Below are 27,365 nucleotides of genomic sequence, written 5' to 3'. Positions count from 1 at the left end.
AGAGGTGTAACGATTTTTCAGGGTGAGTAAACCCAAGTCCAAATCCCAGATATAAGTGCTCTCCAGTATATATGGTCTTGCCCCCCACTCCCCAATCCAACCTCATTCTTTGAGTGTGGGCGAGGGAGAGAATACTCACAACTAATCAAACCTTCAAAAGCCCCAGCAAAGGAAAAATTCAACTCAATAAATAAAACTACTTAGCACTGACATCAGATCTGTAAGTTTATTTGCTCAATGTACGACAGCTACATAATGACTCACATTCATGATATTCCATCACTGAGGAAAACTGCTAAGAATGGTCCGTGTGTGAAATAATTCCTTAGAGAAACACGGAGTTGGAAAAATAATCACTGATTAGACCTTAAAAATAGTTCACTGCATAACATGACAAAAAGCACAAAGGCTCATTCAGAGAACATGGTCAATGTTCTCCTACACTGTAATAGCTATAATTTCACCATGACAAACACCAGACATTAAGATTAAGCTAACACTGGTGTTTCTTTTCTCCCCCCCTTTTAAAAACAAAATATATAACTGCATGTCACTATAGCAACATCCAAAACAGATCAATTTGTTACAATCACTATTTGGTAGAGCAAACTTTACCCCCAAAAAGAAAAATTAAATTAAAAAAACTTTAAAAAATTTGAAGACTTGATTTTTTTGTCATAGGAATACATAACACCTACAGTATAAGTTAATAAATTTCAAGCTACTGTATAGAAATACAACACTAGCATGCACAATATTGTATCAATAGAGTAATGGAGGAGTAATCATTTCACCAGAGAGACAGTATCATAGGCAAGTGCATTTCTTTAAAAATAAAGAAAAGAAAAGGAACCATTCAAGCTGCTTAAATATCAAGTCTACCATTCCCTCTTCATTTTTAGCCCTCAGGTATGATTTTATCTTGCATTATTCTAAAAAGCAGCCAGAGCCAAAGCTGAAATTTAAAAATAAAAAAATACGTTTTGTAATTCCAGTAAATCATTTCCAAAAGCTACAAGGACACAACACTGCTCACTGGACATGAAGATAAATTAAGGAAAGCAGCCCCCCCCCCCCCCCCCCCCCGCCCACCTTCCCCCTTCCATGGCATTGACTTTAGGGCCCTGTAAAGGCAAAATAGCTGTAAAGCTTTCTTCTATTGGTTCTTCCGGTTGGGTCTGGTTAATTGGGACTTCCACTCTAGCACAGGAAGGGGACCTTCTAAGGAAAGTCATGCTGGGTGAACTGTGCAATGTTAGAGAGTATCATTACCATTCTATCTTCACTGTAACCTGGATCCTGTTAAATGTACTCATTTCATAACTGTAAGCTCAATTTTGATATTAGTAAAAAGCAAGTGTCAGTTTTCCTCAATCATCACTTATACTTCTCCTTGCCTAAACAAGACAAAGAAAACAAGTCTGGTGTCATTACCTATCTTGGGAGTTCGCACCATTGCTGACCTTATAAAAAAGGCTGACCACACATGCAACGGGTCATGTTTTCAGACAGAGTTATCCAAAACGAGAATGAAGGACTAAGGCTAACGACTGAAGACAAATTTGTGAAAATAGCAATGTGGTTTCCTTCAATTCTAACACATGCAATAACTGCATGAGAAATTAACCTCTGACTTCTATGCATTTGTTAAAGAGAAAAATCTGTATAGAAAAAGTTTCGGTCAAACAGGGGTTAAGTATTTACTATCTGATAATGGTTTTAGTTGGTTTTCCTGGAACGACTGGGACAAGTGTTTTCAGGGAGGAAAAGCCAACATGCAAGGCTCCCGAATCAGGCAGAACGTCTATGGATGGAGCTCTTCCTTTTGGGCTGTTCTACCAGTCGGCTTCTGCCACCTGAATTTTCACACACTGCACCACGGCCTTCTTCGAAACGACCACCCAGCTTCTACAACCCAACAGCTTTTCAACCAACTGAGTGGCGCCAGGATAAGGTGCAGTGGGGAAGACTGCAGTGAGGAGTGATGCGGCAGCATGATCCCTGAGGAAGGAGCTGTGGCAGTTTACGGATCAGGACTTCTCTGAAAATATCAATACAATAAATGACATACAGACCTGAATTTTCTCTATTTTTGTGGTGTTTAATGTTTCTATTAAACTGGTTAATAATTTTTGTGGTGGATTTAAGAGGAAAGAAAGACAAAAACCCCACAGCCACCCGCCAAGCACCTATTAACCAAAACCTAAAGTAGCTCTGATGCTCCTCAGGCCAGCCTTTGGCCTAGGAGAGAGAGAGAGAACTTGGATAAGGCTGAGAAGGGACGTGAAGCCAAAATAACTAGCAAAGAAAAATACAGTCAATGGCTTGATGTTACATATGGCTGTAATGTAGAAATACTGTAAACTGCAATTTAGTGTTAATACTGTCAGCTAATCAGAAACTTCAGAAAACTAGCAGGGCCTAAACCATAAGGATAAATATACCTTATGTTCCGAGCCTGTCAAGTTTGGGATTTAAACTATTCCATGTCTGGTAGATTACACCCTGAAAAAAATGCACAGCTAAAACAGATGAGATAGAAATTAAGACAAGAGCATATGTACATAAAAATTCTTACTGGAACCACAGAACTTATTTAACGAGGGCCATTCCATTGAAGTTTTCTTTTCATCTCAAGATCCTATTATCTAGCAATAAGTTAAATTAAAGACAGACAGCTCCACTTGCATTAATCTACGGAACAGTCCATATGCCGGCGTGAGGCTGCTATTCCAACACCAGCACAGCTAGCCTGACTTTCCACTAGTGGTATTTTGGCAAAAATGTCAAAGAGGCAATCAAAGACAGAACAGGTCGTGGGTTTCTCCCTAGGAAGGTCATCCCTCCCTTTCCCTCCCCCACCCGACCCCCAACTCATGGGAAAAAAATAAAGACTGCAGTAGTAGCATCAGCGTGCGCTGCCAGTCCACCTGGGGGGGCCTTAATTGTTGCCTTCTCCACCATCGTCGTCTTGCTGGTCGCTTGTCCAGAGCGTTAGGTTGTCGCGGAGGAGCTGCATGATGAGAGTGGAGTCCTTATAGGAGTCCTCATTGAGAGTGTCGAGCTCGGCAATGGCATCGTCGAAGGCGGTCTTGGCCAAGTGGCATGCTTGCTCTGGGGCATTCTGGATCTCGTAGTAGAAAACGGAGTAGTTAAGAGCCAGGCCCAATCTGATGGGGTGAGTAGGCTGCATGTGCTCCTTGCTGATCTCATGGGCTTCACTATAGGCCTTCTCAGATGATTCCACGACAGTCGCCCTTTTCTCTCCAGTGGCTACTTCAGCCAGGTAACGGTAATAGTCCCCTTTCATCTTCAGATAAAACACTTTGCTCTCATACTGGGTCTCACTGCAATTCTTGATCAGGTAGTTATCCAGAAGGCTCAGCACATCCTGACACACGGCTTCCAACTCCTTCTCTATTTTCTCACGGTAAGCACGGACCATCTCTATCTTCTTCTCATTACCGTCTGCAGAAGTCTTCTGCTCAATGCTACTAATGACCCTCCAGGAAGAACGGCGTGCCCCAACTACATTCTTGTAGGCCACAGACAGAAGGTTTCTTTCTTCATTGGACAGTGGCTCATTCAGCTCTGTTACCTATTAAGAGGAAAAGAATAAAAGAGGTGTTGTATCAATGGCATTAATCATATCTTTACGCCGCTCAAACACAAACAGATTCACCAGCTGATTAAAGTGACTCACAGAGAAGGCAGGCTGTGTGAGTGCATGGAAGGGGAGTGGAGGTAGAAGGCACAGTAGGGAAAGGGGAAGAAATAATTGCAGCTGGGTCAGTGGTGCCTGAACCCTGCTCCCCACCAGGAATGGACACATACCTATCACAGAGCTGCTCCACGAACTGTCGAATCTAGCTATTACATTGCAAATCAAATTTTGACCTAAATCACAAAAGGTCAACAGTTCTCTCATGTTCCTCGGGATTCTAGTACAGACGGCCCATATATCTCTTATATACCATCCTGTTCTCATAAGAACAGAAGGACAGCTTCCTTCTAACCTTGCCTTATCTGCTAAACTTCAGCCCTATCCCTTCTGGGTGGGAATATTTTGAGTATTGGTTGAGAATATAGTCAACTTCAAGCACACTTTTGAGAAACAAGGACATTTTTCTGCTCTTGTGTGAAGATCATACCAATTACAAACCTCAGAGAGGCAGTCAAAATTGGGGGCATGGGACTGAGTCTGACCACTGAGATTTTAGCAACCTGGGGAACACCTTTGTCGTAGTAGTGTTTGCCTGAATACATTAGCAATACAAAAGAATGGAGAGGTGAACAAAATGCTTCTGGCCTGAGGTGGCCAACAGAATTCATGCCTCTTTCAGTACAGCCATTTCGAAGAGGTCTTCATCAACCCAAAGACTAACAATCGCCTTAAGAAAACAAAAGCAACGACACACCGAGAACTCTGGCCAAGGCGGCAGAGTAGGTGAACACTGAGCTCGCCTCCTCCCGTGACCACCTCAAAATTCAACTAAATTGTGGTGGTTAAGAATCCAGAAGGATAGCTTGGCTGCAGAGGCCCTCCCTGAAGAGTGAGGGGTCCCAGCCCCACAGTATCTGGCTGTAAAAATCAGTGGGGATTCCGTCCAGGTGAGATGAAGGGCTGCTGGAGTCCCTGTATGTGGACTTACTGCAGACACTCGCTCACTCTGCGCTTCAGTGCTGGGGCAACAGCTCAAAAAGCACCAGGGACACATGGGAAGGAACTGAATTGTCTGGCTTCAGGGCACAGGATGGAAGCTGGCCTGGACAGAGCACTGGCAGGTGCCACTGCTCCTTTTTTGAGCCCTCCCAAGTAGGCACCAAATCTGAATCTTCACCAAACCAACTGACACCACTCGCTGGTCTCACCCTGATGAATACCTGAGATCTCGCCTTACCCAAACCACGCACCAGCCAGAATCTCTTTCACAGGCTGCACCTCACAAGCTACCGGCCCTGGCCCATGCTTCAGTCTTTCCTAAAATATCTTAAAGGTCCACAAACCCCAAGCAAGCAGTGGTTCACCTCAGTGTCCTGTACCTCTTGCTGTGAGGCCCCCAGCTCTAGTGTCATCTGACCTCAGTTCACAGCATAGCCTCTCCCCCAGGTACCTCCAAGCCCAAGCACAGGCAGCAGCTGACCACGGCCTGCACGAGAGCCCCTCCCAAAAGGTCCCAGAACCAACATGCCTGGCTGGCTTCACATTGCACCATAGTACCACCCAATCCGATCCACAAATGACACACCCAAACAGTGGACTTGGCAAGCACCAGAACCACACCAGAGCCCCACTGAAGCAAAATCTCTGTGGAGTCAGTCCCTATACAATGGCTCCTCTGCTATGGTCACGGCCAATCCCCATAGCCAGTCCACCTGAGGATCAATCCCACTGATATGCCAACAGCAACAAGGCTCAACCACAAGAGGACACAATACAACCCATACAAGGGGCACCCCTGGAGCTCCCAGTTCAAATGAACAGGAAGATTCTGCCACTAGGTCCACAGGACACTTAACTACACGAGGCCACCCTGCCAAGACTAGGAGATGGAGCAGAGCTGCCTCATACTCAGAAACAGAAACAGGGAGGCAGCCAAAATGAGGAGACCAGGAACATAATTCCAAATGAAACAGAACAAAATTCCAGAAAAAGAACTAAACAAAATGGAGACAAGCAATCTACCAGATAGTGTTCAAAACTGGTTATAAGGATGTTCAATGAACGTAGGGGAAGAATAGATGAGCTGAGTGAGAACTTACATAAAGAGATAGAAACCATTAAAAAGAACCAGTCAGAAATAAAGAATACAGTAACTGAAATGAAGAATAAACGAGATGGAATCAACAACAGACTAGATGAAGGAAAGGACTGAATCAGTGATTTGGAAGACAAAGCAGTGGAAAACACCCAATTAGAAGAGCAAACATAATTTTTTTAAAAGGATAGTTTAAGGAGCCTCTGGGACAAGAGGAACAACATTTGCATCATACATGTAACAGAAGGAGAAGAGAAAGCAAGGGATTATAAACCTATTTGCGTAAACAGTGACAGAAATCTTCCCTAATGTGGAAAAGGGAGACATATAAGTCCAGGAAGCACAGAAAGCCCCAAACAAGTGGAACCCAAAGCAGCCCACAGCAAGACACATCATAATTAAAATATGAAAGGTCAAAGACAAAAAGAAAATCTTCAAAGCAGCAGGAGAAAAGTAGGTAAGTTTCGTACAAGGGAGCTCCCATAAGACTGTCAACTGATTTCTCAACAGAAACTTTGCTGGCCAGAAGGACATGGCAAGAAATATTCAGAGTGAGGGAAAGGAAGGGCCTACAACCAAGATTACTCTACCCAACCAAAGCTATCGTTTAGAATTGAAGAAGAAAGATTCCTAAAAAAGAAAAACCTGAAGTAGTTCTCCAATCCACCAAGCTGGTATTACAAGAAATGTTTAAAAGCATTCTTTGTCCCTGGCTGGCGTAGCTCAGTGGATTGAGCGCAGGCTGCGAAACAGTGTCACAGGTTTGATTCCCAGCCAGGGTACATGCCTGGGTTGCAGGCCACGGCCCCCAGCAACTGCATATTGATGTTTCTCTCTCCCCCGCTTCCCTCTTTAAAAAATAAAAAAACGAATAAAATCTTTAAAAAAAATATATATATATATATATATTTTAAAAAAGCACTTTTTGAGTAAAAAAAAAAGATCAAAACTATGAATAATAAAATGGCAAAAACTACGTACCTATCAATACTTTAAATGCAAATGGATTAAATGCTCCAATCAAGACATAGGGTGGCTGAATGGAGAAGAAAGCAAGGCTCCTACATAAACTGCCTACCAGGGACCCACTTCAGACTGGAAGACATGCAGACTGAAAGAAAAGTAATGAAAAAAGACACTTCATGCAGATGGAAATGGGGGGAAAAAAAGGCTGGTAGCAGTATTTATGTCAGGCAAAAAAATTTTTTTTTGAAACAAAAGCTGTAACAAAGGACATTTCACATGCAACAGCCAAGATATGAAAGCAATCTAAGTGTCCATTCACAGATGGATGGATAAAGATGTGGTACATATATACAATGAAACATTACTCAGCCATGAAAAAAAAAAAAAAAAAAGAATGAAATCCCACCATTTGTCACAACATGGATGAACCTGGAGAGCATTATGCTAAGTAGGTCAGACAGAGAAAGTCAAATACCATATGATTTCATTTGTATGTGGAATATAAATAAAATGTAAATGAACTACCAAAACAGAAACAAACTCATAGATACAGGGAACAAACTAATGGTTGCCACATGGAAGAGGGATTAAGGGGCTGAGTAAAAAGGTGAAAGGATTGAGAAGTACAAACTAGTCGTTATAAAACAGTCATGAGGATGTAGGAGCAGCATGGGGAACATCGTCAGCAGTACTGTAGTTAACTGTGGGTGGTGCCGGGTGGGTGATGGGTTTATCAAAGTTGGATAACTTCGTAAGTTACAGAAATGTCTAACCACTATGCTGTACACAAAACATAATAAATTAAATCAAGACACTGACACTACATTTATATAACTCAACTTCTGTGCTATCAGAGTCACCCCACACATACTACTAAGGGTCTGATATCCCCATGGAACAGAAAATTTTACAAGGACAGAGCCCTCCCTTACTTTTTATTCCTATTCCGAGGTCGCATTTTTATCTGTCTAGTTAACTAGCCTATCTAAACTGGTGTGTACTAAGTCAACAGCTAAGTCACAACATACGGGACCCAGGTCATTCGCTATTTCCTAAGTAACAGCAGAAGAGGTGGTTCCCTCGCCACACCCTCTCCTGTGCCTGTGCTTCAGCTGTAACACGTCAATAGCAAAATCGTCATATTTCTGCTCTGTGTTCTTCTGCCCCTGCCTAGAACACTTTCCAGTGTTCCTGCCTGGAAAATACACAACTATTAAGAACCAAGTTCATACCAATGCCCCTAGGAAATCTTCCCCATCTCTCCTTCCAGCCCCAGTTAAACTGGCTTCTCTCTAGAGGCCTCACTGTTCCCTGTGTGGATCAACCACAGCATCTACTTCATATTACTTATGGATGTGCGGGATGTTTGACAGATGGTTTTCTATGTAGGAATCATTTATATTCAGTATGCATTCCACTTCTATAAAGGGGATAGGGTGGAAAAGAGTTGTTTAGTGAAACTGGTTGTGTAAATTAAATAGTATCTCTCAGAAATAATTAAACCAGAATGTAAACCAAATCATACTTATTAGTTTATTGCAATTCATCCTTTAAATTAATTGATCATGCTTTGCTTACTAATTCTCTTCAAATATCCAGCAAGTAATATACATTCAAATATTTCCTCAAATTATCAGTAGTTTTTCTTATGTTAACCTTACACTATGCATTACTGATTCTCCATTATCATGCTAGAGAAGAGTACCTCTACCAGACACGACCTCAGTGCTCCGAGCGCAGAGTGGGAGACTAGGATTTGGTGCACTGGACTTTAGAGCAGGAGGAAATCAGGACAGAGGTGCTTTCTGCTCCAAGACCTCCCTAGCACATCGCCTTGTGGAAACACCACTGCTCCTGAATAAAGAGGCTTATCGTCTCATATCCAATTCTTTATATATTCTAAGCTCGGGAGACACTACTCTCAGCCCTCAGGTCACTGTCACTCCTCTTGATTTCTGATGAATATTCAAATATCCCAGGAGACAGGGTTTTTCTGAGTCTCAGCATTTACTAAGTGACCTGGGGAGCAAAACATTTCATCCATCTGGGCCTTGGTTTGCTTATCTGTAAAATGAAGACTTCTGCCTCTTCCGTAAGGTTACTGTTAGGTTATACCAGACAAACAATGCAGTGCTTGACACAGCAAAATGCTATAGAACCGTGAGCAATCACTTTTGATAATAACTTGAATAATTTTCCTTCATTTTAATTGTCAGCTAGGAAGCCTCTAAATTTCTTACACAATCTCTAGCTTATCATCCTATATCAAGTATCTCTTTTCCATTTCATCCTGTGTTCTACTCTAAGCTGAAACTTCCTTACCTACCTTACATAACCTTCTTTCCATAAACTTTAGTATCATACAGCTAGAAAAATTTCCCAGACCAACTCTCCAACAAGCCGAGGCCTCTGCAGGCCTCGGGCCGCAAACCACAGGACTCTGGCCCATGTTCGCTGAATGCGTAGATACTGAAGACTGGCAGTTTCCAGTGCAACCTGATGACTGTCTCCCATGCAAGGAGAAGCCAGAGTGCCTAAGTCCTTTGACATAGAGAGTCTTGGCCTTTCCCCTAAATCATGCTGTCCTTATTTCAAGAGCCAGGAACTATTTAAAGCTCAAATTACCTCACCAGTATAATATATACCTTTAGCTCTCCTACTGCAAATAAAGCTTGGATGCAGAGCCCAAAGGTAGCAATTTGTGCACATGTAAAGTATGTCTAACTGCCTCAAACAAACTGGAACATGGAGATTATGAAGTGCCAATATCACCTTTAGATACGGGGTTTCCACATTTGGAACATACCCAGGTGTTCCCTGCCACTGAAAAACTAAGAGGGAAAAGCCTATAACTCTGAAGAGTCTGCTCAAAGGAAAGGAAGGTTTCTCTGAAAACCTTACACCAGAAAGCCATGGATGGATAGCTCAGTTGGTCAAAGCATTTTCCTGATATGCCAAGGTTGTGGGCTTGATTCCCGGTCAGGGCACATAATAAGAATCAACCAATGAATACATATATAAGTGGAGCAACAAACTTTTGTTTCTCTCCCCCACCCACCTTCCTCTCTCTCTAGATCAACCAAAACCAAACCAAAACAAAAAAATGCAAGCATTAAATCAGAACCTTAAAAAATCCTTAAAATCAAAGTGACTTGTATGAGAATTAATCTGTAACTTTTATATTAAAATAGAGATCACAACCATACTATTTTTCAACATCTAAATATACTTTAAAAGACAAAAAAAAAAGTGTCCAAAAAGTTTAAGATAGAATGACTATTCAATGTGGAAAGATGTGAGATATCCATCACTTGGGAAGGGAGGTCATGTCTTTCAAGCCACTGAATTGTTTATATCGTAAGAATGCAGCACTTATAAAACACAGTCCCCAAATTTACTATTACAGACGCTGGAAAATGTGGAAAGCTTTTATCTTCCAGCATTATATATTTTGCTTAGAAACAAATTTGATGTTTGTCTTCTAAACTCTTAGAATACTAGCTCAAGTTCAAATTTCTTTTAGTGAATTGAAGACAGAGCCGTGAGTAAAAAGGCTAGAAAAATCTGTTATTTTCACCAACAGTTTAAGAAATAGAACTCCCCAAATTCCAGCTACTAAGGAATTAGGTATTGATTAACTAGTGCCTACTGAGATTACCAACCCTTGGGATTCTTGAAAAGGTATTTAGATGACTTTCTGACCTTAAGTCTTAAAGCACCTTAAGTCTTATGTCATTCACAAATTCAACTTATCTATCAAGAGCCTTAAATTGTGTGCTACTTCAAGTGTTTCATCTTGTTACATTAATCTTACTTTATTTAAAGTATACTTCTATCTTGCAGAATCTTACATAGATAGTACAAAATAACAGTTATGGTGGTAAACATAAAATACATTTATTTAGGAAGCTGAAAATCTCCACAAAGAACTGAAGTTAACATCCAACACATAAGATGAATAGGCAGGAAAAAAGGACTTTTTGGGCAGTGAAACTTTTGTCTATGATACATGCCATTATACACTTGTCAAAATCCATAAAATGTGCAACACCAGGTGAACCCTAATGTAAACTATGAACTTGGAAGTGATAATGACATGTGAAGTAGGTCCACTGACTGTAAATGTACCACTTAGATTCGGATAGTAGGGGAGGCTGTGCTTTCCACTCCATTTCACTGTGAATCTAAAACTGTTCTTTTTGGATAGTCTACTTAAAAACAAAAACAAAAAACCATCAAACACTAGGTATGACATTTGGCCCCTTTATGCATTTTTTTGTGCCCTCCTAGGTTTGGAACATTATCATCTGCAAGGGCCAAGAGGCCATGGAAAAGGCAGATGAAAGCAGACACAGTGACTGCTACGAACACCCTACGCTAAAAACAGAAGAAATGAGCTTACGAGGTGGGCATCAGTGTGCACACAGTGGACACTGTGTCTATCTACTGTGCGGGCAGTGGAATACACCATTACTGAAAAATGTGACACTGTTCTTCTGCTTGAATGCAGTTAATCATATAGTCTATGGTAACCTGTCTACTAAAATCACTGAAGTTTTTGGAAATGATCTGAAGTTGTGTCTTTCCTATCTGAGTAAAGTGTCTTCAACTTTGCTGTGCAGAAAAGAGTTAACTAGGCTCAAGACTGCTCCCTTTAGAAGGGTCTGCTTGTGCAGCTGACCTCTGGCAGGCACCTGAGAACGTGGATTTTGGAAGGATTTCCTGCCACCTTCAGATAAGAATGTTTCTCTGTCCCTAAACTGCGTGAATAATGTGGTTTATGCTAAACACCTGTTATCATTCTAAGCATCTTGAATTTTGCTATATGCTGGGCAGAAAGTACCCATGTGACCAGCCCCAATAAAACCCTTGGGGTCTCTGAAGAGTTTCCTTGGTAGATAACATTTCAAACATACACCCTGTGTGGCTCTACTGACAGAGGACCCTTGAAAATTTGCGCCTAGTTTACTAATCTTTACCCCAAGCACCTTTTCCCTGTGCTGATTTAGCTTTGTAGCTTTCCACTCTAATAAACCATAGCCGCTAAGTGAGACTCCATGCTGGGTCCTAGCAAATCACTGAACCTGGGGGGACAGTCCTGGGGACCTCCAACACATATTCATTCTAGAAAACTTCATATAACATGTCCCATCAAGTCTAATGACAAGAAAAATATACTTAAAGGTCCATTTTTTGTTTTAATTTAAAAAAAATTTATTTTAGAGGGAGGGTAAGAGAGGGACAGAAACATAGATGTGAGAGGGAAACATAGACTGGTTGCCTTCTGCAAGCACCCTGACGAGGACAGGGCACAGAGCCCGCAACCCAGGCACATGTCCTGACCAGGAACCGACAACCTTTCGGTTTGCAGGACGACACTCAACCAATGGAGCCATGCTGGCCAGGGCTTAAAGGCCACTTTTTATAATTCATCAAGCATTCATTTAACATCCAGCATGTGTCACGATGAGCTGAAGATACAATATTCCACCAGGAGAACTCAAGCTTATTCACTTTAGAATATCAGTCACAGGGGTACTCTTAAAGATGGCAAAACACTGCTTGGAAAGCTTAGACAGTGTTTTAATTAGAAATTAACAACTTTAGCTGGGTTTTTATAATCCAGCAGCAGTCACACTGGATACAAATTGCAGAAGGAAAAAACTTTCCAGGAAGAGAGACATCCTAGCAGAGTCACAAAACTTCCATGGCATATTCAGGGCCACAGTCAAGGTCTCAGTTGAGAGGAGAGCTGGTGGAACACCTGTTTTTCTGATACCACCAAGTTCTGTGTTCTTTTTACAACTACCCTACAGGGAACATTCTATATCATGCAGAGAAATAAAACAGCCTTTTCACCAAAATCCCACCATTAACACACAGCAGCACGAGGACACAAACTTGGGCCCTCTGCCTTCAAATCCTGTGCTCTTTTGCCCATACAGAGTCTCTGATGCTGTGAACACTGCAGCACATCACAGACATATGGCTAATTTCTTACGGAGACCTCCTAAAAAGAATTTAAGACCAACCAATAATTTAAAAAATCGTCAAAAGGAACAGATAGTTGAAAGAAAAGGAAAATATACATAGAGTGCCTAACCAGTCCTTATAAATATTAGCTTGGCTAAACTTAGAAGTTTAATGACTTACTATGAAGGAGACAGAGTGGGTGAACAGCACTTTCATCCACTGTGGACACAATAAATGTATACAGGGCAATTTGGGAAAGATTATCAGAAAATATAAATAATCAAAAACCTTGACACTACAGTTTCATTCCAGAAACTAATTCACTGCATTATTTGTAACAGCTAAAGTCTGGAACCACCAAATGATCTTAGACAGGAGACTACTTAGATTACAATACACCATATAACAGAATTCTAGATAGTCATAAAAAAATATATACAGGGTGGGGCCCTACCTGGTGTGGCTCAGGGGGGTTGAGCGCCAGCCCGAGAACCAAAAGGTCACTGGCTCAATTCCCAGTCAGGGCGCATGCCTGAGTTGCAGGCCAGGTCACCAGCTAAGGGGTGCGCAAGAGGCAAACACACATCGATGTTTCTCTCCCTCTCTTTCTCCCTCCCTCCCTCTCTAAAAATAAAATCTTTAAAAGATAAAGTTATGAAAATTATGACTCAGAGCCAAAGAATGGAACCCAAATCTAATGGCTCAAAATCCCACATGCTCTCCACTCTACAACTGTTCTTAACAAAGGAGGGGAAGCTTTTTAAACAAATAAATACCATTTAAATATAAAAAATATTTATTTAATACATAATTAAGTAAATAAACAGGTTTAGTCCTTAAAGATACAACACTGTGTGGGATCCATACATATCTATTTCTCCAGGTTAAGAACTCAAGTACCACACTCAAAAAGTTGAGTTGCCACGACTCAGCATTTCCACTCTTAAGTGTGTGCGAGAGAAATGGAAACATAATGTTCACACAAAAAATTCTACACGAACGTTAACAGCAGCAACAGCCAAAAAGCAAAAGTGATCCAGTATGCCAAACAAGATGCTTCTTCCCTCCCAACAGTCATCAATTGTTCTCTTTCCTGTATTTTTCCTTCTCCTATCTCCTGTTATTTCCCACCAACCTATGAGCTAGCTCTGTCCAGAAAGGATCCAGCCACAAAATATGAAAAACAGGGATATTTATTGAAGAAGATACAAAATACAATAAACATTGTACATAGCACCGTGATACCTCAGTTCTCCTCCAAGTAGGCACCTTGGGACCTCACACATTTCTCCCAGTTGCCTTCAGCTGTCCCGTTGTATTTTCCTGAATCTTACCAATTGTCTGAAATCTCTTTCAAAGGTGATTTTAGTTTTGGGAAAAGCCAGAAGTCACAGGGTGCCAAATCTGGATGGTAGGGGAGCTGAGTCACTTGGATGATTTGATGTTTCACCAAAAAACTCTGTATAAGACGTGAGGCATGAGCAGTTGCATTGTCATGATTAAGCTGCCAATCACCATTTGCCCATAGCTGCAGCGTTCTGAATCATCAAAATACTTTCTGCATAAGGAATGTTCAAGCTTAATGCAAAATGTGATGCAGATTCGTTGCTCTACTTATTCAGTCATTTTGAATGTGACGGCTACACAGTACACATGCTTATTCAACCGCATCTACCACCCCCCACTGACTAGTACAGTGAAGTTATCATTGTTCATGCATGCGCATTCCAGTCCACTCTCCTTGGCTGCCAGGTCACATCGATGTCACACAACCATTCTTGTTATATTAACAATGGCTGGACTTTTTCCGGACAGACCTCATGTACTCCAATTACACAATTAAAATAAATGATCCCTTTTAATTCCATCTCTTCATTCTTATTTCCTTCCAAATTAAGTTTCTGTAAATAAACCTATACAGTGTAGGTTCCTGAATGTTTCATTATAATGTTGATGAAATGCTGCACTAACTTAACTCTCATTTATATCAACTAGCCATTGGTAAAACTAGTTTCATTATACCTGGTATCACTCAAAGCTGCAGAGCCTATGGATATTAAGTGAAAATTTACTCTATCTGTGGTAACAGATACATTTCTTTAATATTCTTTAACTCCTCATCCCATTACCACTGTGGCCACTCTTAAAAAGTCATCAAGTGTCTTCCTATTTCACATACCCAAATTACCTTATCTTAAAGAAATGCCTCTGACTTTTTGTTAGCACTCTCTCCTGTTTTTCTGCATTTATATTTACTCTTAGTCTTTCATTCCTCGTTCCAGTTACTACTAACGTGCTACTCCCCAGGGTTTCAGATGTACTTCACCTCTTTTTTCCCCTACGTGATCTTATTATGCCTGGTTTTAATTATCATGGGTGTGTGTGTGTGTGTGTGTGTGTGTGTATACATACACACACACACACACACACAGAGAAGGCTCCCAACTAGAATGTTGGAGATATCATTATTTTTCTGATCTTAGACCAGAGCCTGGTCATTAGTGGGTTTTAAATATATATTTGTGCCCTGGCTGATGTAGCTCAGTGGACTGAGTGCAGGCCTGTGAACCAAAGGGTTGCCAGTTTGATTCCCAGTCAGGGCACATGCCTGGGTTAAGGGCCAGGTTCCCAGTTGGGGGCATGTGAGAAGCAATCACACATCAATGCTTCTCCCCCTTTCTCTCCAAAAATAAATAAAATCTTAAAATAATATATATGTATATATTTACATATTTGTTTACTGAAGAAATAGCACTGACTGCTTACACTCTGCCAGACACTGTTCTAAATGCTTTTCATTTATTAATATGAAACCATGTCTCTAATTATTTCCATTTAAATGTTTCCTCAAATTCAGCATGGCCACAACTTAGTTCATCTTATCCAGTTTTCATCTCTCCAATTAGACACCTACAATACTAGTTAAGTCTCCTTCCCTCTGTCACTCTCCTCTCATTCAATTTCCACAGTGCTGACAATGATCTCTCCAGACCAAAAATCAGACTATGATTCTCTTCTACTTAAAATCCCTCAGTGATGTCTCATAGCTTAAAAATAACACAAACTCACCCCGGCCCATGTAGCTCAGTCAGTTAGAGTGATGTCCTGTAAACCAAGAGGTCACAGATTTCATTCCAGGTCGGGGCATATATGACAGGCAACCAATCAATGTTTCTCTCTCAATCGCTGTTTCTCCCCCTCCCCTCCCCTATCTCTAAAGTCAGCAGGCATGTCCTCAGATGAGGATTTAAAAAATAAAACAGATAAACAAACAAACAAATACAAACTCCCCAAGGCCCTTTGTGAACTGCCCCATTTACCTCTGTAGACTAAAATTCCCTCAAATACACACTACTGCAGTATTCCCTGAGTGTAAGCCATAGTGAACAAATGATTCATGCACCAGATTCTGCTCCCTGTACATCTCAAAGCTGAACATGATATTCCCTCTGTCTGGACATCCCTTCTTCCAATCTTTCCTGTCTCTTCATGCCATGCCCCCACCCCTGAAATGCTTCTCTGGCATCACTTCCTCTAGGAAATCTCCTCTGATGCCCAGACTGTGACCTCGATGCCCTCCTCTAATTCCACAGCAATGATCTTGACTCCATTTTTATGTGTGGAATAAATATTCCCAGATGTTCAATAATCCTTCACCACAACTATATCTTCCCTTTCTGATTTTGGATTGGTTATCATTCACTTATTCCACCTGCCTAGACCATCTCCAAAATATTCAAATTAGCACCTTTTTTCTTCCTTGATCTCTACCCTAATCCCCTCAAAACATGTTTCTACACAAGATCATATTATTTTTGATGTACAAAAAGATCACAGCTTCCTCCCATTTTTCTTTCAAGTAAGGTATATTCTCTCATTCAGTTCTGAGTGGCATTCTTTCACCTGCTGGAAATACCTTTAAGACTCCAATAGCAAAGCTATAGTACTTACCTCCTCATGTTAAAAATCTGAAATTCTCCTTTGTTAAATGGTATTTAAAACATCCGATATCATGAGATCAAATGTTTTCTAAAAGAAAGCAGATTACACTCACACTGAGTAATATACCTTAGGACTATTCTAAAGGAAATGTGTTCTGTATTTTAACCTAAACTACACAACAACTCTCTCAAGGACAACTAAACAAAAAGATTAAACATGCAGTAGTTTAAAGGATTTTTAATGCTTCTGCAACCAATGAAACATTTACTAAACTTAATGAAATTAAATAAATGAGAAAATAGTTAAAAGATCACCAGTATCCATTTATACACATTATACCTTTGACTTCTTTCTGAAAACTTTTAGAATAGCCTTAGGTTTAGGAAAAAAATACTTTTAGTTCAACTCTTAGGCATATTACTTAAATATTTCTACTTGCAAAATGGGAATATCGTTTTCTAAAACTTTTGTGAAATTAAGTAGGGAAGTATATGAAGATGGTTCACAAGTGACAATAAATGTCAAACTATATTGCAATATTTTATCTAAGACTGTGTAACTTACATCTTCTATCTTCCCAACAAGATTTTAGTCAGTTCAGAAATCTCAGAACAGATGTAAAAAAAAGTCATACTAAAAAATGTTAAGTTTTCCACTGTGGTCAGAGCAGTGCTCTGCTGCAACAGCAGTGAACAATGATACTGACGGGGTTTCACAGACGACAGAAGTCTTTAGCCAGCATTTATTAAAAATGCACATATACATATAGCCTGTAAATGTGTATGTATATAGTAAGCCAGCACTGAACAGAGAAAAGGCATGATCAAAATGCAAACATACTATATACCCAAAATAAGAACAAGTTATAATTCTTTCAGCATTTTTGAGAATCTACACGCTAGACATAGTTCTAAATAAGTAATATCGCGCCCCAACTGGGTAGTTCAGTTGGTCAGAGCACCATTCTGATTCACCGAGATGGCGGGTTCCATCCCAGCCAGGGCACACACAAGAATCAACAAAGGAGTGCATAAATAAGTGCAACAACAAACCAATGTTTCTCCCTTTCAAAAAAAAAATCAATAAACAAAAAATGTTTAAAAATAAGTAATATCAATAAAAATATACTCTATGCAAGTTTTATAATTCAATCCATTACAATTGCTCAAGTTTACCATATTGTTTACCTCCCTTCCTCAGTAAGTTAATCAAATGCCCAAAATCTAGTCTTAAAGAAACCTAGTTTTTACCTGTAGAACCCTCAAATGGTAAAGTAAATAAATAAAATGGCAGAATAGCCACCTGCATTACTGGTACCATTATGCTGGTAAGCTCCATACTTCTGAGCATAGATTCAAAACCCAGCTGTCTGAGCCCAGACAGCTAGTATGTACTTAGTATCTATCTATACATACCACCCCCTCCCCAGCAACATATTAACGTTAAGGCAAAATGATAAAATAAAATTAAATTAAAAAAAAAAAAAAAAAAAAAAAAGCTTGGCACCCTGCCTAGTGTGGCTCAGTCAGCTGGAGCATCATCCCATACCCGAAAGCTTTGATTCCCGGCCAGGGGCATGCCCGGGTTCTGGGTTCCATCTCCAGTCTGGGTACATGTGGGTGGGGGTGGGAGGGCAGCACAGGCAGACAGGCGCTGCCTATCGATGCTTCTTTTCTCTATCTAAAGGTAATGAAAAAGTGTCCTCAGGTGAGGGTTAAAAAAAAAAGTTTGGCAAGCTATGAAGGCAAACAAGAGCAAGTTTATTCACATCCTCCTCAACAAATCAACTGGGTTTTAGCTCTTCTATCAGACTGGTGATAAAAGCTAAAACTGACAAAAGAATCTACCCACATTACCCTTTAAAAAAAGATGGGGGCAATAAAAAAGGAAGCAACATACTAATGTAATGACAGAACTCTATTCTTTTAACCTAGATACCCCATAGTCTTTCCTCTCCGCACTACTGACCCACCCAGACTTTCAACCAACCCCTCTCCTGAGTGTAAAAGCTGAGGGGCAAGGAGCACTTGGATGTTAACTTAAACACTACTCTCAAAAATGAAAGAAAGGTTAAATTATCTGCCATCTGGATTAAATACTTTAAGCAAGAAACTACCCTTTGAGATGGCCAAATTTGAATGTAAAGAAATCTTGTTCGCAATTTGAGTATCTGTGCCAAATAGGGGTAATTTTAGTTTGATAGCCATACATTCGATAGATTAGTTCAATAGATTTGCCGCAAGAGCAGGAAAGTGTATATAGACAGAAGAGTGGCCGATGCGCTGACAAATGATGAAGGGAGCTACGTGAGGGTGTATTACACCATCCTTGTATTCTGTTAAGATTTTGAGAGTTTCACTGTTAGTTTTAAGGCAGTCATTCCAACCACAAGAAAGCAGAAAAAGGGAGATCTGCCACAAACAAGGCAGCAGTCAAGCTTTCCCCCATTTCAATCTCATTTTATTTTTAACATAAAGTGGTAGGGTATCCTTGAATTTTGAACCATGTGTATGTAATACCTATTCAAACAGTTACATCTTCCAAAACTTTTCAGAAATCATCACCTAGTACTAGTGGTAGTTTCAAGATCCTTAAAAATTATTCTTAGCTATTCTTTCACCAATTTCACTTTTGGGTCTCTGTCCTAATATATAAACTGTATCAGAAGCTTTAGCCAGAGATATTCATGACAGTATTCATTTATATATTTGAAAACAGCCTAAATGTGAAACAAAAAATAATTAAAATTATGACACATCCACAGGATTATTTAGCCACTGAAAATACTAATGACAGAAAATATCCTTAAAATAACATCAAGGGGAAAAGGTAAGATAAAGCAAGTCTAAAACTGTAGATAGATATGATGGCAATATTCCTCCATGAGGAATTATTATGGTGATAATACTTGTCTCCACCAGCTCTGCTTGCTTCAGAATGCTTCTGACTATTGTTCCTGTTTTTCCTATCCTGTTAGTTCTCCTTGCCCTTCTGGATCAGGTCATTTTCAGTCTAGAATAAAAAGCTAGTGTCTAACTGTGAAGTTTCTTTCTTTCTTTGTTAAAAAGAGAGGGAAAATGAGAGGGGGAGAGAGAGAGGGAGGGAGGGAGGGAGGGAAACATCCATGTGAAAGAGTAACATTGGTTGGTTGCCTCTAGCAGGCGTCTTGACCAGGACCAAACCCACAAGCTTTCAGCTTACAGGACAATGCTCTCTACCTAACTGAGCCACACCGGCCGGGCCTAAACTTTAAGGTTTCTATTTCTACTACACAAATGTAGTTAGGGAAGACCACATGTAGTTAGTATGTGAAGAATGGAATATGATTTGAAAATAACTATCCACAACAGTCTACCCATACCAGGCAGGCTGCACGGGAAAGTGCTCTGGCAGGGGACATGGGATCGCTTACGCAGCCACTATCCACACTAGGCCTCCACTGCAAAGACATACCCACTCACGGTTTCATGCTGGACTGCTACAAAAGGAACGCTGTATTGAATCGAATGGTACTGAAGTAAAACAATTCAGTTTTTAAAAGATAAGATTATTTCTGCATCCTTAAAGTACTGGCACCATAGTCAACTTTGTTTCCTAGATCTAGGTGATTTAAATACAGTTGGCTTAATTGTCATACTCCTAATTCCTTTCAGAAAGCTAATAAAATTTAAATGACCTCTTTCAGAACAAACCTGCATTTTTAACAGGTAACCTTCCCCTTGTTACCTCTTAGCCTTCTCTCACTGCTGTACACCACTGCAGCTGCTCTTCACACTCAGCTGTGGGGAAGGGTGGACAAGTGATTCCTTTTGAGCGACTACTGTCATTACATGTTCAGCTGCCCACTGCTGTCACTGTCATATTCCCAGCTCTGACACCCCTGTTCTAGTAACAGAATCATTAAGAAAAGGACACTACACCTAGGCCTTACTTACTAAATCTGGCTTTCTATCTCTACAAAAAATAAGATATTGCTCCAAAAATTAAGGACATAAGACCAATGAGAGTTTATTTGGAAATTTCTTAAATGTTGTGTTAAAAAAGTAACAATATATGTTGAGGATGTGAAGTACAGCATAGGACATACACTCAATGATACTGAAACGACTATGGTACCAAAGCATACTGGAAATATTGGGGGAACACACTGTGAAGTATGATTGTCTAACCACTATGCTGTACACCTAAAACTAATAGAAAGTAATATTAAATATATATACCTATATATGTAAGAACACTCCCATTTTCATTTACCAATTCACAACCCAAATAATGCTTTGTGGCGCACTAACTGTTCAAACTCAGGTAAAGAAAAATCTACCTCTGAGGGACATCATACCCTTCAAGATGAAAGCTGATGAAAATTTGGCTTAGAATTCCACATTCTTTTTTAGACTTTAGTTATTTATTCTTAGAGAGGAAGGGAGGGAGAAAAAGGGGGAGAGAAACATCAATGTGTGGTTGGTTGCCTCTTACATGCCCCACTACTGGGACTGGGGGCCTGGTTGCATCCCAGGCATGTGACCTGACTGGGAATTGAACCAGTGACCCCTTGGTTCGCAGGCAAGCACCCAATCCACTGAGCCACACCAGCCAGGGAAGACTTCCACAGTTTTTTAAAAAAAGGGGAAAAAAAACTCATGCAAAGTCTTTAAGATTTATAATATTTATTGTTTCTGCAAAATCATGGGAGCAAACCACTTATTTAACCATTTATCTTAAAGCTTTCTTTTGGGAATTTTTGTTGATTACTTTTTACATTAATTTTCTTAACTATTCAAATTCATAAATTAGTAAAGTCAAAACTCCAAGGAGCTCTACAAGTGCCAATTTAAGGAAAGATATGTTTTCATAGCAAACCAAAATGACAGCTGATACCTGAAATGGAATTTGGGGAAGACAAAAGGAAAACGATTATGAGAGGAAAGGCCGTAAGGCAGCTGGCACTAGTCACCTAGAGAGACAACAAATATAGTGCCATCTCCCCCTGCCCATAATGATAGTTTCAAATGTCTGTTCAAACACAGAAGAAACAGAACCTAGAAAATAAGACAAAAAATAGTGGTTGATACGTGTTTCCCCCACCTTGACTATAAAATGTATAAAATGGTCTTCACTTTTCTTTCACACCCCATGAAATCTGGTAGAAATCCAGAAAAATGCCCTGCTAGATCAAAGTAGTGATATGAGGGTGAGAAGCTTCTGGCAGCCACAGAACCATCAATACAATGTATTTAACATGTTATTTACAGGAATCCCATCATTTAAGAACCCCATGCTCGACTCGCTCACTACTCTCAGTACTGCAAGGTGTTCAGCAGCGGTCTGCTAACACACAGCATGGAAATCATTTCTAACAAAGTGGGCCTTGGGGAAGAAAATAAGTTGTAAGAACACCAGCAAAATTTCCATGATCTCTATAGTGAGTTGCCTGATTTCAGGTAACTTGTTCTTTATTTGGGTGAGCACCATGTGGTTTTTAAGCTCTGTAACTTTTTTTTAAAACGTAAATATAAACCTAGCTAAGCCCCTTCTTAAAAGTTAGGCTGAAAAGGTCCAGAAGGTAGAAAACAAAGACAAAGGGATATTCATTACCTTTGGCTTTGTTGTTGTGGGCACTTCATTACTGACATATTCCTAAATCAGTCCTGTTTTGAAATCCACCCAGCTATAGCAAAATCATCGTCGCTTTTAACTAGAGGTGATGGTTATACAACATTATGAATATACTAAATGCTACTGAAGTGTATACGTGAAAATGGTTAGTTCTTATGCGACTTTTACCTCAATAAAAGCAAGATCATTTTCTCCACTCTTTTTAATCATTTAGAGCTTGGTGTGATAAATAAGTAAGGGTTTCTCCAAGTACTAAGGGATGAAAATCCTCCCCAGGGTCAGCAGTTAATACAAAAGATTAAGGAGGATGTACATTTAGCAACATCATCTAAAATTTTTAATAATCAGAAAAAGCAGTTAATATTTGTTTCAGTTACTGTGAAGGATAACATATAAAAAGCAAACTGTTATCTGTATTCTTTCCGCCCCAAAGAAGAGAACAACTGAAACCACATGACTTAGAATAATGGCTGGCAGAGCTCCACCTCTGAAGAGTCTACAGAGGTGTCATTACTCCATTAGCGATAATGGCTATTGATCTAGCCTCCTGGAATAGCTAGCAGGAAAAAGTATTTGAGATACTAAGAATTTTAAAGTGTATCGATTCTACTAGGGAGACTTTTTAAATATAATTAAGATAGCCTTTTGTGACCAATGCCCCCCCTCCCACACCCGAGTTAAATTGCTCAATCCAATGACTTCAACAAAGTTAGTGTCCCAGAAACTTTTTCTCCACCCCCAACCCCAGGAAGTACCTATAGCCTGCTCAGAACATTAACTTCTCAGGAGGCAGTAAAATCCAAAGTACAAGACAGTATTGTCTAGCCAGTAGGAAACACCTAGGTGTTAACTCTCTCCTTAAATGCAAGACTACACATTTGTTTTAAAAGCATAAACACTGCATATTGTTTCTATCCTGGTTACCCACCTACAACTACCACTCTGCACAGGTCCCAACAGTGTTATTACTAGAATAATTTCATTAAATGCAAACAATTTAATCCTTCTAACACATAGGACTATTTTCTTTGTATCTTCCAGTATTTCCCAAATTGTCTGCTATGACTTTTGTGAGAAGAAAAAACAAAGTTTTGTAAATAGTTACCATTTTGAGCACCTACTGCATTGATTTAATCCTCATAACTTTGTTAGGTATTGACCCATTGAACAGATGAGGAAATGTAGGTGCAAGGTACATCTACTTCCCCAAAGTCACAGTAAATAGGTCTGAAAAAAGGTCTGCTTTATTTTATAAACTGTTCATTCCTCCAAACTCCATTAAGGAGCAGAAGCACAACCACAGCAAAAGAGAACCTGCCCAAATCCGAACCTAGTGTTTTGTAACAGATTCTCATTCCCTAACATTTACTGAAAACGATGCCCTTTACAAAGGCATCATATTTTTACATTTTTATTAAACCTGCCAAGTTAATAATAGGCAATAAACCCAGGTATACAGCCTGTCCCTGCACTATGATCATAGAATGTATTCTTGTTTAAAATCTATCTTTATTCCATCACTGCCCAGTTTTAATGGCAAGATGAATGTTTAAAATTACAAACATCTTATACACTCTTGTGAGAAAACTAGAAATAGCAAAATGAATAGGCATATCTAGAGGTCACTGACTTGGATGTCTACGGACAAATGAAATCCTTATTTTTTGTGCCAATCCTTATCTGGTGAAAGATGAAGTGCTCAACTCCACCTGGCTTATCTGCTAATTTCTGCATTACCTTGGACAAATGCCATTTGCATACTCCCTACCAGCCCTTAGGTGCATTGCAGCCTCTGTGTCATTGTGTGTGACATCACTGGATTGCTATGGATATGGGCTCGAGGTCACTCGCTTTTCTGAGAAACTTGAAGTATGGAAAAATGAGAAGAGTCTAAATAACATGAACCTATATTATGAAAAGTGCAACCTGTATTATTTGAGCTTTAAAAAATGTTTTAAGATAGGAACTGTGGCACTATATTAATTCGATGGTGCTCCCAATTTCAAAATCAATTCTCTTCCTTAACAAGATTAAAAAATTTTTGTTCATGTTACTGACAAAATATAAAAGCATCAGCATTATCATCTTTTGTGAACTCATAAAGTTGTCCAGTAATCTGTAATGCCTGTATCGCTTCATTAAAAAGATTTAACATGCAAGGTACACTCCTAAATCCACTTCACACTGGAGATGCATTTTAAAACCTTTGTTACATAAGGCAGGAAGTTAAATATTAAGATAGTGAGAGACCTAAATCATTAATTGGATTTTCCATGTTTCATTTAATAATGTTCAATTCCTCCCTCTCCTCTAAAATCAAACTGGTTAACAGCCCATTAGATAAATACAGTGTTACTGACAAAAAATGGTGCAATACAGGCAGGAATCTGCAGACAACTGGAGAGCAGGATCCCTTTCCAGCAGCACGAGGATGCGATAGCAATTTTTTTTAAGCCTCCGATGTATCTAACAAAAAAAATTTTAAGACTTTTTCCCCTTTAAAATAACTCCTCCCAGCCTCCACCTCCTCTAGGCTCTCTGCAATATGACAAATGCAGAATCTTCTGGAATGACTTGATACTGCCTCCCACCACCGCTTTGTTTGCAATAACAGATCAGAGAACATTTTTTCAACTTCATTTCAACAGATGTGTGCCTGTATTTTAAAAACAGCATGTCACGAATTGAACCAGTCAGGTAAATTCACAACCTTTATTTTAAAGACAATACCTACCCTTCTCAATACAAAACATTAGGAAAAAATGGAGATGACATGTCGAGAACAATCAATGAAAACGCTAGCGAGAGACAAAACGTTCCTAAAAGCAAAAGGATTTGCTTTGGGAAATGGAGAAAGAGGAGCCTTTTGTTAAGAAAAACGTGAGGAACCTTTCGATTTTGCCCAGGTTTTCGGGGAAGCCTACATTTTCCCCAGGGAGGTTCTACAGGATCTGTCAGTAAATGCAGCGGGGACGATTTTGGGGAGAAGGGGGTTAGAAAACCGGGGAGACATGCTGAGTGAATGGGAAAGGCGCCGCCCAGACACAAGGGAGAGAAAGAGGAACCGCATCCATGCGGTCCCCCGCCCCCACACCAAAGCTGGGAGGAGGGGAAGTGGGGCACAAAGGATGCGCACAGCCCCCCGCTCAGGTCCCCACCAACCCCAGAGACGTAGGACCAGAGACCCCGCTTCTGAGACTAGTCCCGCAAGACTCCGCCCCAACCCTAGGCCGGGGAGGGCCTCGCAGGCAGCGCCGCCGGCCCCGAGGGACTCCCGGGGAGAGGCCGCGTCACAACCCGGGTCCCCATTCGCTACTAAGACCTTCCCCGTCCCCTCAGTGAGCGAGGAGTGGCGGCCAACCCTACAATCGCGACAGGCGACTAATCCCTGGGTTGTCCAAACGATGGCTCGCGTCCGAGAAGAGGCTGGGGCTATGAGGGGGGAGGGGAAGAGAAACTCACGTTCTTCATGGCCGCGGCCATGTCGTCGTAGCGCTCCGCCTGCTCGGCCAGCCGGGCTTTCTGCACCAGTTGCTCGCGGTCCACCATCTTCGCGGGCTGAGTCGGGCCGGGCGAGAAAACCAGGGAGGCCTGAAGGCTCTGAGGACAGCTGCGGCGCGGCGGGAGCCCGTGTGCCTGAGGGACCGACCCACGAAGCGAGCGGCTGAGAAGACGAAGGTGGCGCGACGCCTGCGGCTGGAGTTGCAACCGCGGGACCAGAAGTGAGGCGGCTGCGGCTGCTGTGCGTGCAGCGAGAGGACAACCCCTTGCGGTCCCGCCCACGCCGCGTGACGTACAGGGCCCGCCCACCCGCGCACCCCGCCCAGGCTCCGCCCCGGCTCTTCCGCTGCTCAGGTCTCTTCTCAACTCAGTTTGCTGCCGTCTTGTAGGTGTCCTTTCCTTCCCCGCTGTTCCCCATTCTTCACCTCACCCTGGTTCCTGCGCCCCAGCTTCTCCAGATGCCCCTACCCCTCCCCACTTAGACCCTCGCTCTGACAGGCCCCAGTGGCTGGGCCCCTGGGAGTTGTAGTTCATCTACCGGTGAGGTGAGACGTACGTTAGAGAGATCAAGGACAAAGGGGCGGTCAACACTACATCTCCCAGGGGTCATAGCGCGCGGGCGGAGGAAAGGGGGTGGGTTCTAATTTTACTGCTGCTGGGGACCCCTGGCGGGGACGTTGGCTGTGTCAGTCAGAGCGAGTGCTGATTCACGGCCCCACCCCATAATCTCCAGGAAATTACGAGGGAATAGGCTGGGGCCTTAGCCCTGGACCTGTGTCCGAGATAAAGAAGCAGGCCAAGGTGGTTCACAGATGGGGGAGTTAGGGGGATGCGTCTACCGTGGAACCCAACTGCTGCGGTGATGCCTGGGGTGGTTGAATTAAGGAGCTAAACATTGGGAGCTAAACTATTACCCTCCCCCTCAAGGTTCCAGTTCCCCAGCCCCACCTTGAGGTTCTTGGACCTGATGAAGTGAAAACGTGGAAGGACAAGTATTGGCCAGACATACCGGTTAGTTTACAGAAAGGATGCGGCTGTCTACCTGCTGACACCTGGGGAGCCCCTTCTTTCTATCCAGGTTTGAGTGTTAAAGATTAAATTCTGTTGCTGAGAGCCTACTGTGTGCTTAACACTAGGTTGTATCGGGTTAACTAATCTTCTCCACCTAAGACATACACAGTGAGGTAAAGCTGACAAATTCTTGTTCACGTGCTTCCCTTTTTGACATTCCATGTAGCTCACACACCCCATAGTTTTCACCGCACGTTTTATTTACTTCATTTATCCAGCAGGTATCATTGAGCACCGACTATGTTCCAGCACAGTTCTAAGCAATGGGGTGTGGCAGTGAACAAAAAAAGCTGCCAAAAACAAACAAAAAACCCTACCCAAGAAAATAGACAAGAAACGGGGACAAAAGTAGGTTTACAGTTATACAAATAAATAATAATAGAGTAAACTCATATACTCGCAACTGTGAGCATGCTTTTGCCTACCCCTGAATGTAGAATATGTTAGAAAGTGATAAAGAGTAGAAATATGAAGTAGTGGATATTAGGTATTGTGTATGAGAACCTAGAATAAAGGAGTTCTGCTGAGGGAATATTC

General features: G+C 41.1%; 1 protein-coding gene across 1 annotated transcript; it reads right to left on the bottom strand.

Annotated features, from left to right (window-relative positions):
* Window positions 1–209: 209 nt before the first annotated feature.
* YWHAG (tyrosine 3-monooxygenase/tryptophan 5-monooxygenase activation protein gamma) lies at window positions 210–26,204 on the bottom strand. The gene is made up of 2 exons (XM_028505572.2): window positions 25,719–26,204; window positions 210–3,598 (listed from the first exon to the last, which is right to left on the bottom strand). The coding sequence occupies exons 1-2, from the start codon at window positions 25,803–25,805 to the stop codon at window positions 2,942–2,944; spliced, it is 744 nt and encodes a 247-aa protein (XP_028361373.1). The 5' UTR covers window positions 25,806–26,204; the 3' UTR covers window positions 210–2,941.
* Between the last annotated feature and the right edge of the window lie 1,161 nt (window positions 26,205–27,365).

This window comes from Phyllostomus discolor, chromosome 3 (assembly GCF_004126475.2).
Source record: "Phyllostomus discolor isolate MPI-MPIP mPhyDis1 chromosome 3, mPhyDis1.pri.v3, whole genome shotgun sequence".
NCBI lineage: Eukaryota > Metazoa > Chordata > Mammalia > Chiroptera > Phyllostomidae > Phyllostomus > Phyllostomus discolor.
This window is presented reverse-complemented; position numbering and strand designations above follow the sequence as displayed.

What these genes read in the sequence shown, in the direction of transcription:
- YWHAG (XM_028505572.2), bottom strand. Translation starts at nt 25,805, where the DNA reads ATGGTGGACCGCGAGCAACTGGTGCAGAAAGCCCGGCTGGCCGAGCAG. An exon ending in TGGCCGCGGCCATGAAGAAC is followed by an intron (nt 3,599 to 25,718) that starts GTGAGTTTCTCT and finishes TCCTCTTAATAG; the next exon opens with GTAACAGAGCTGAATGAGCC.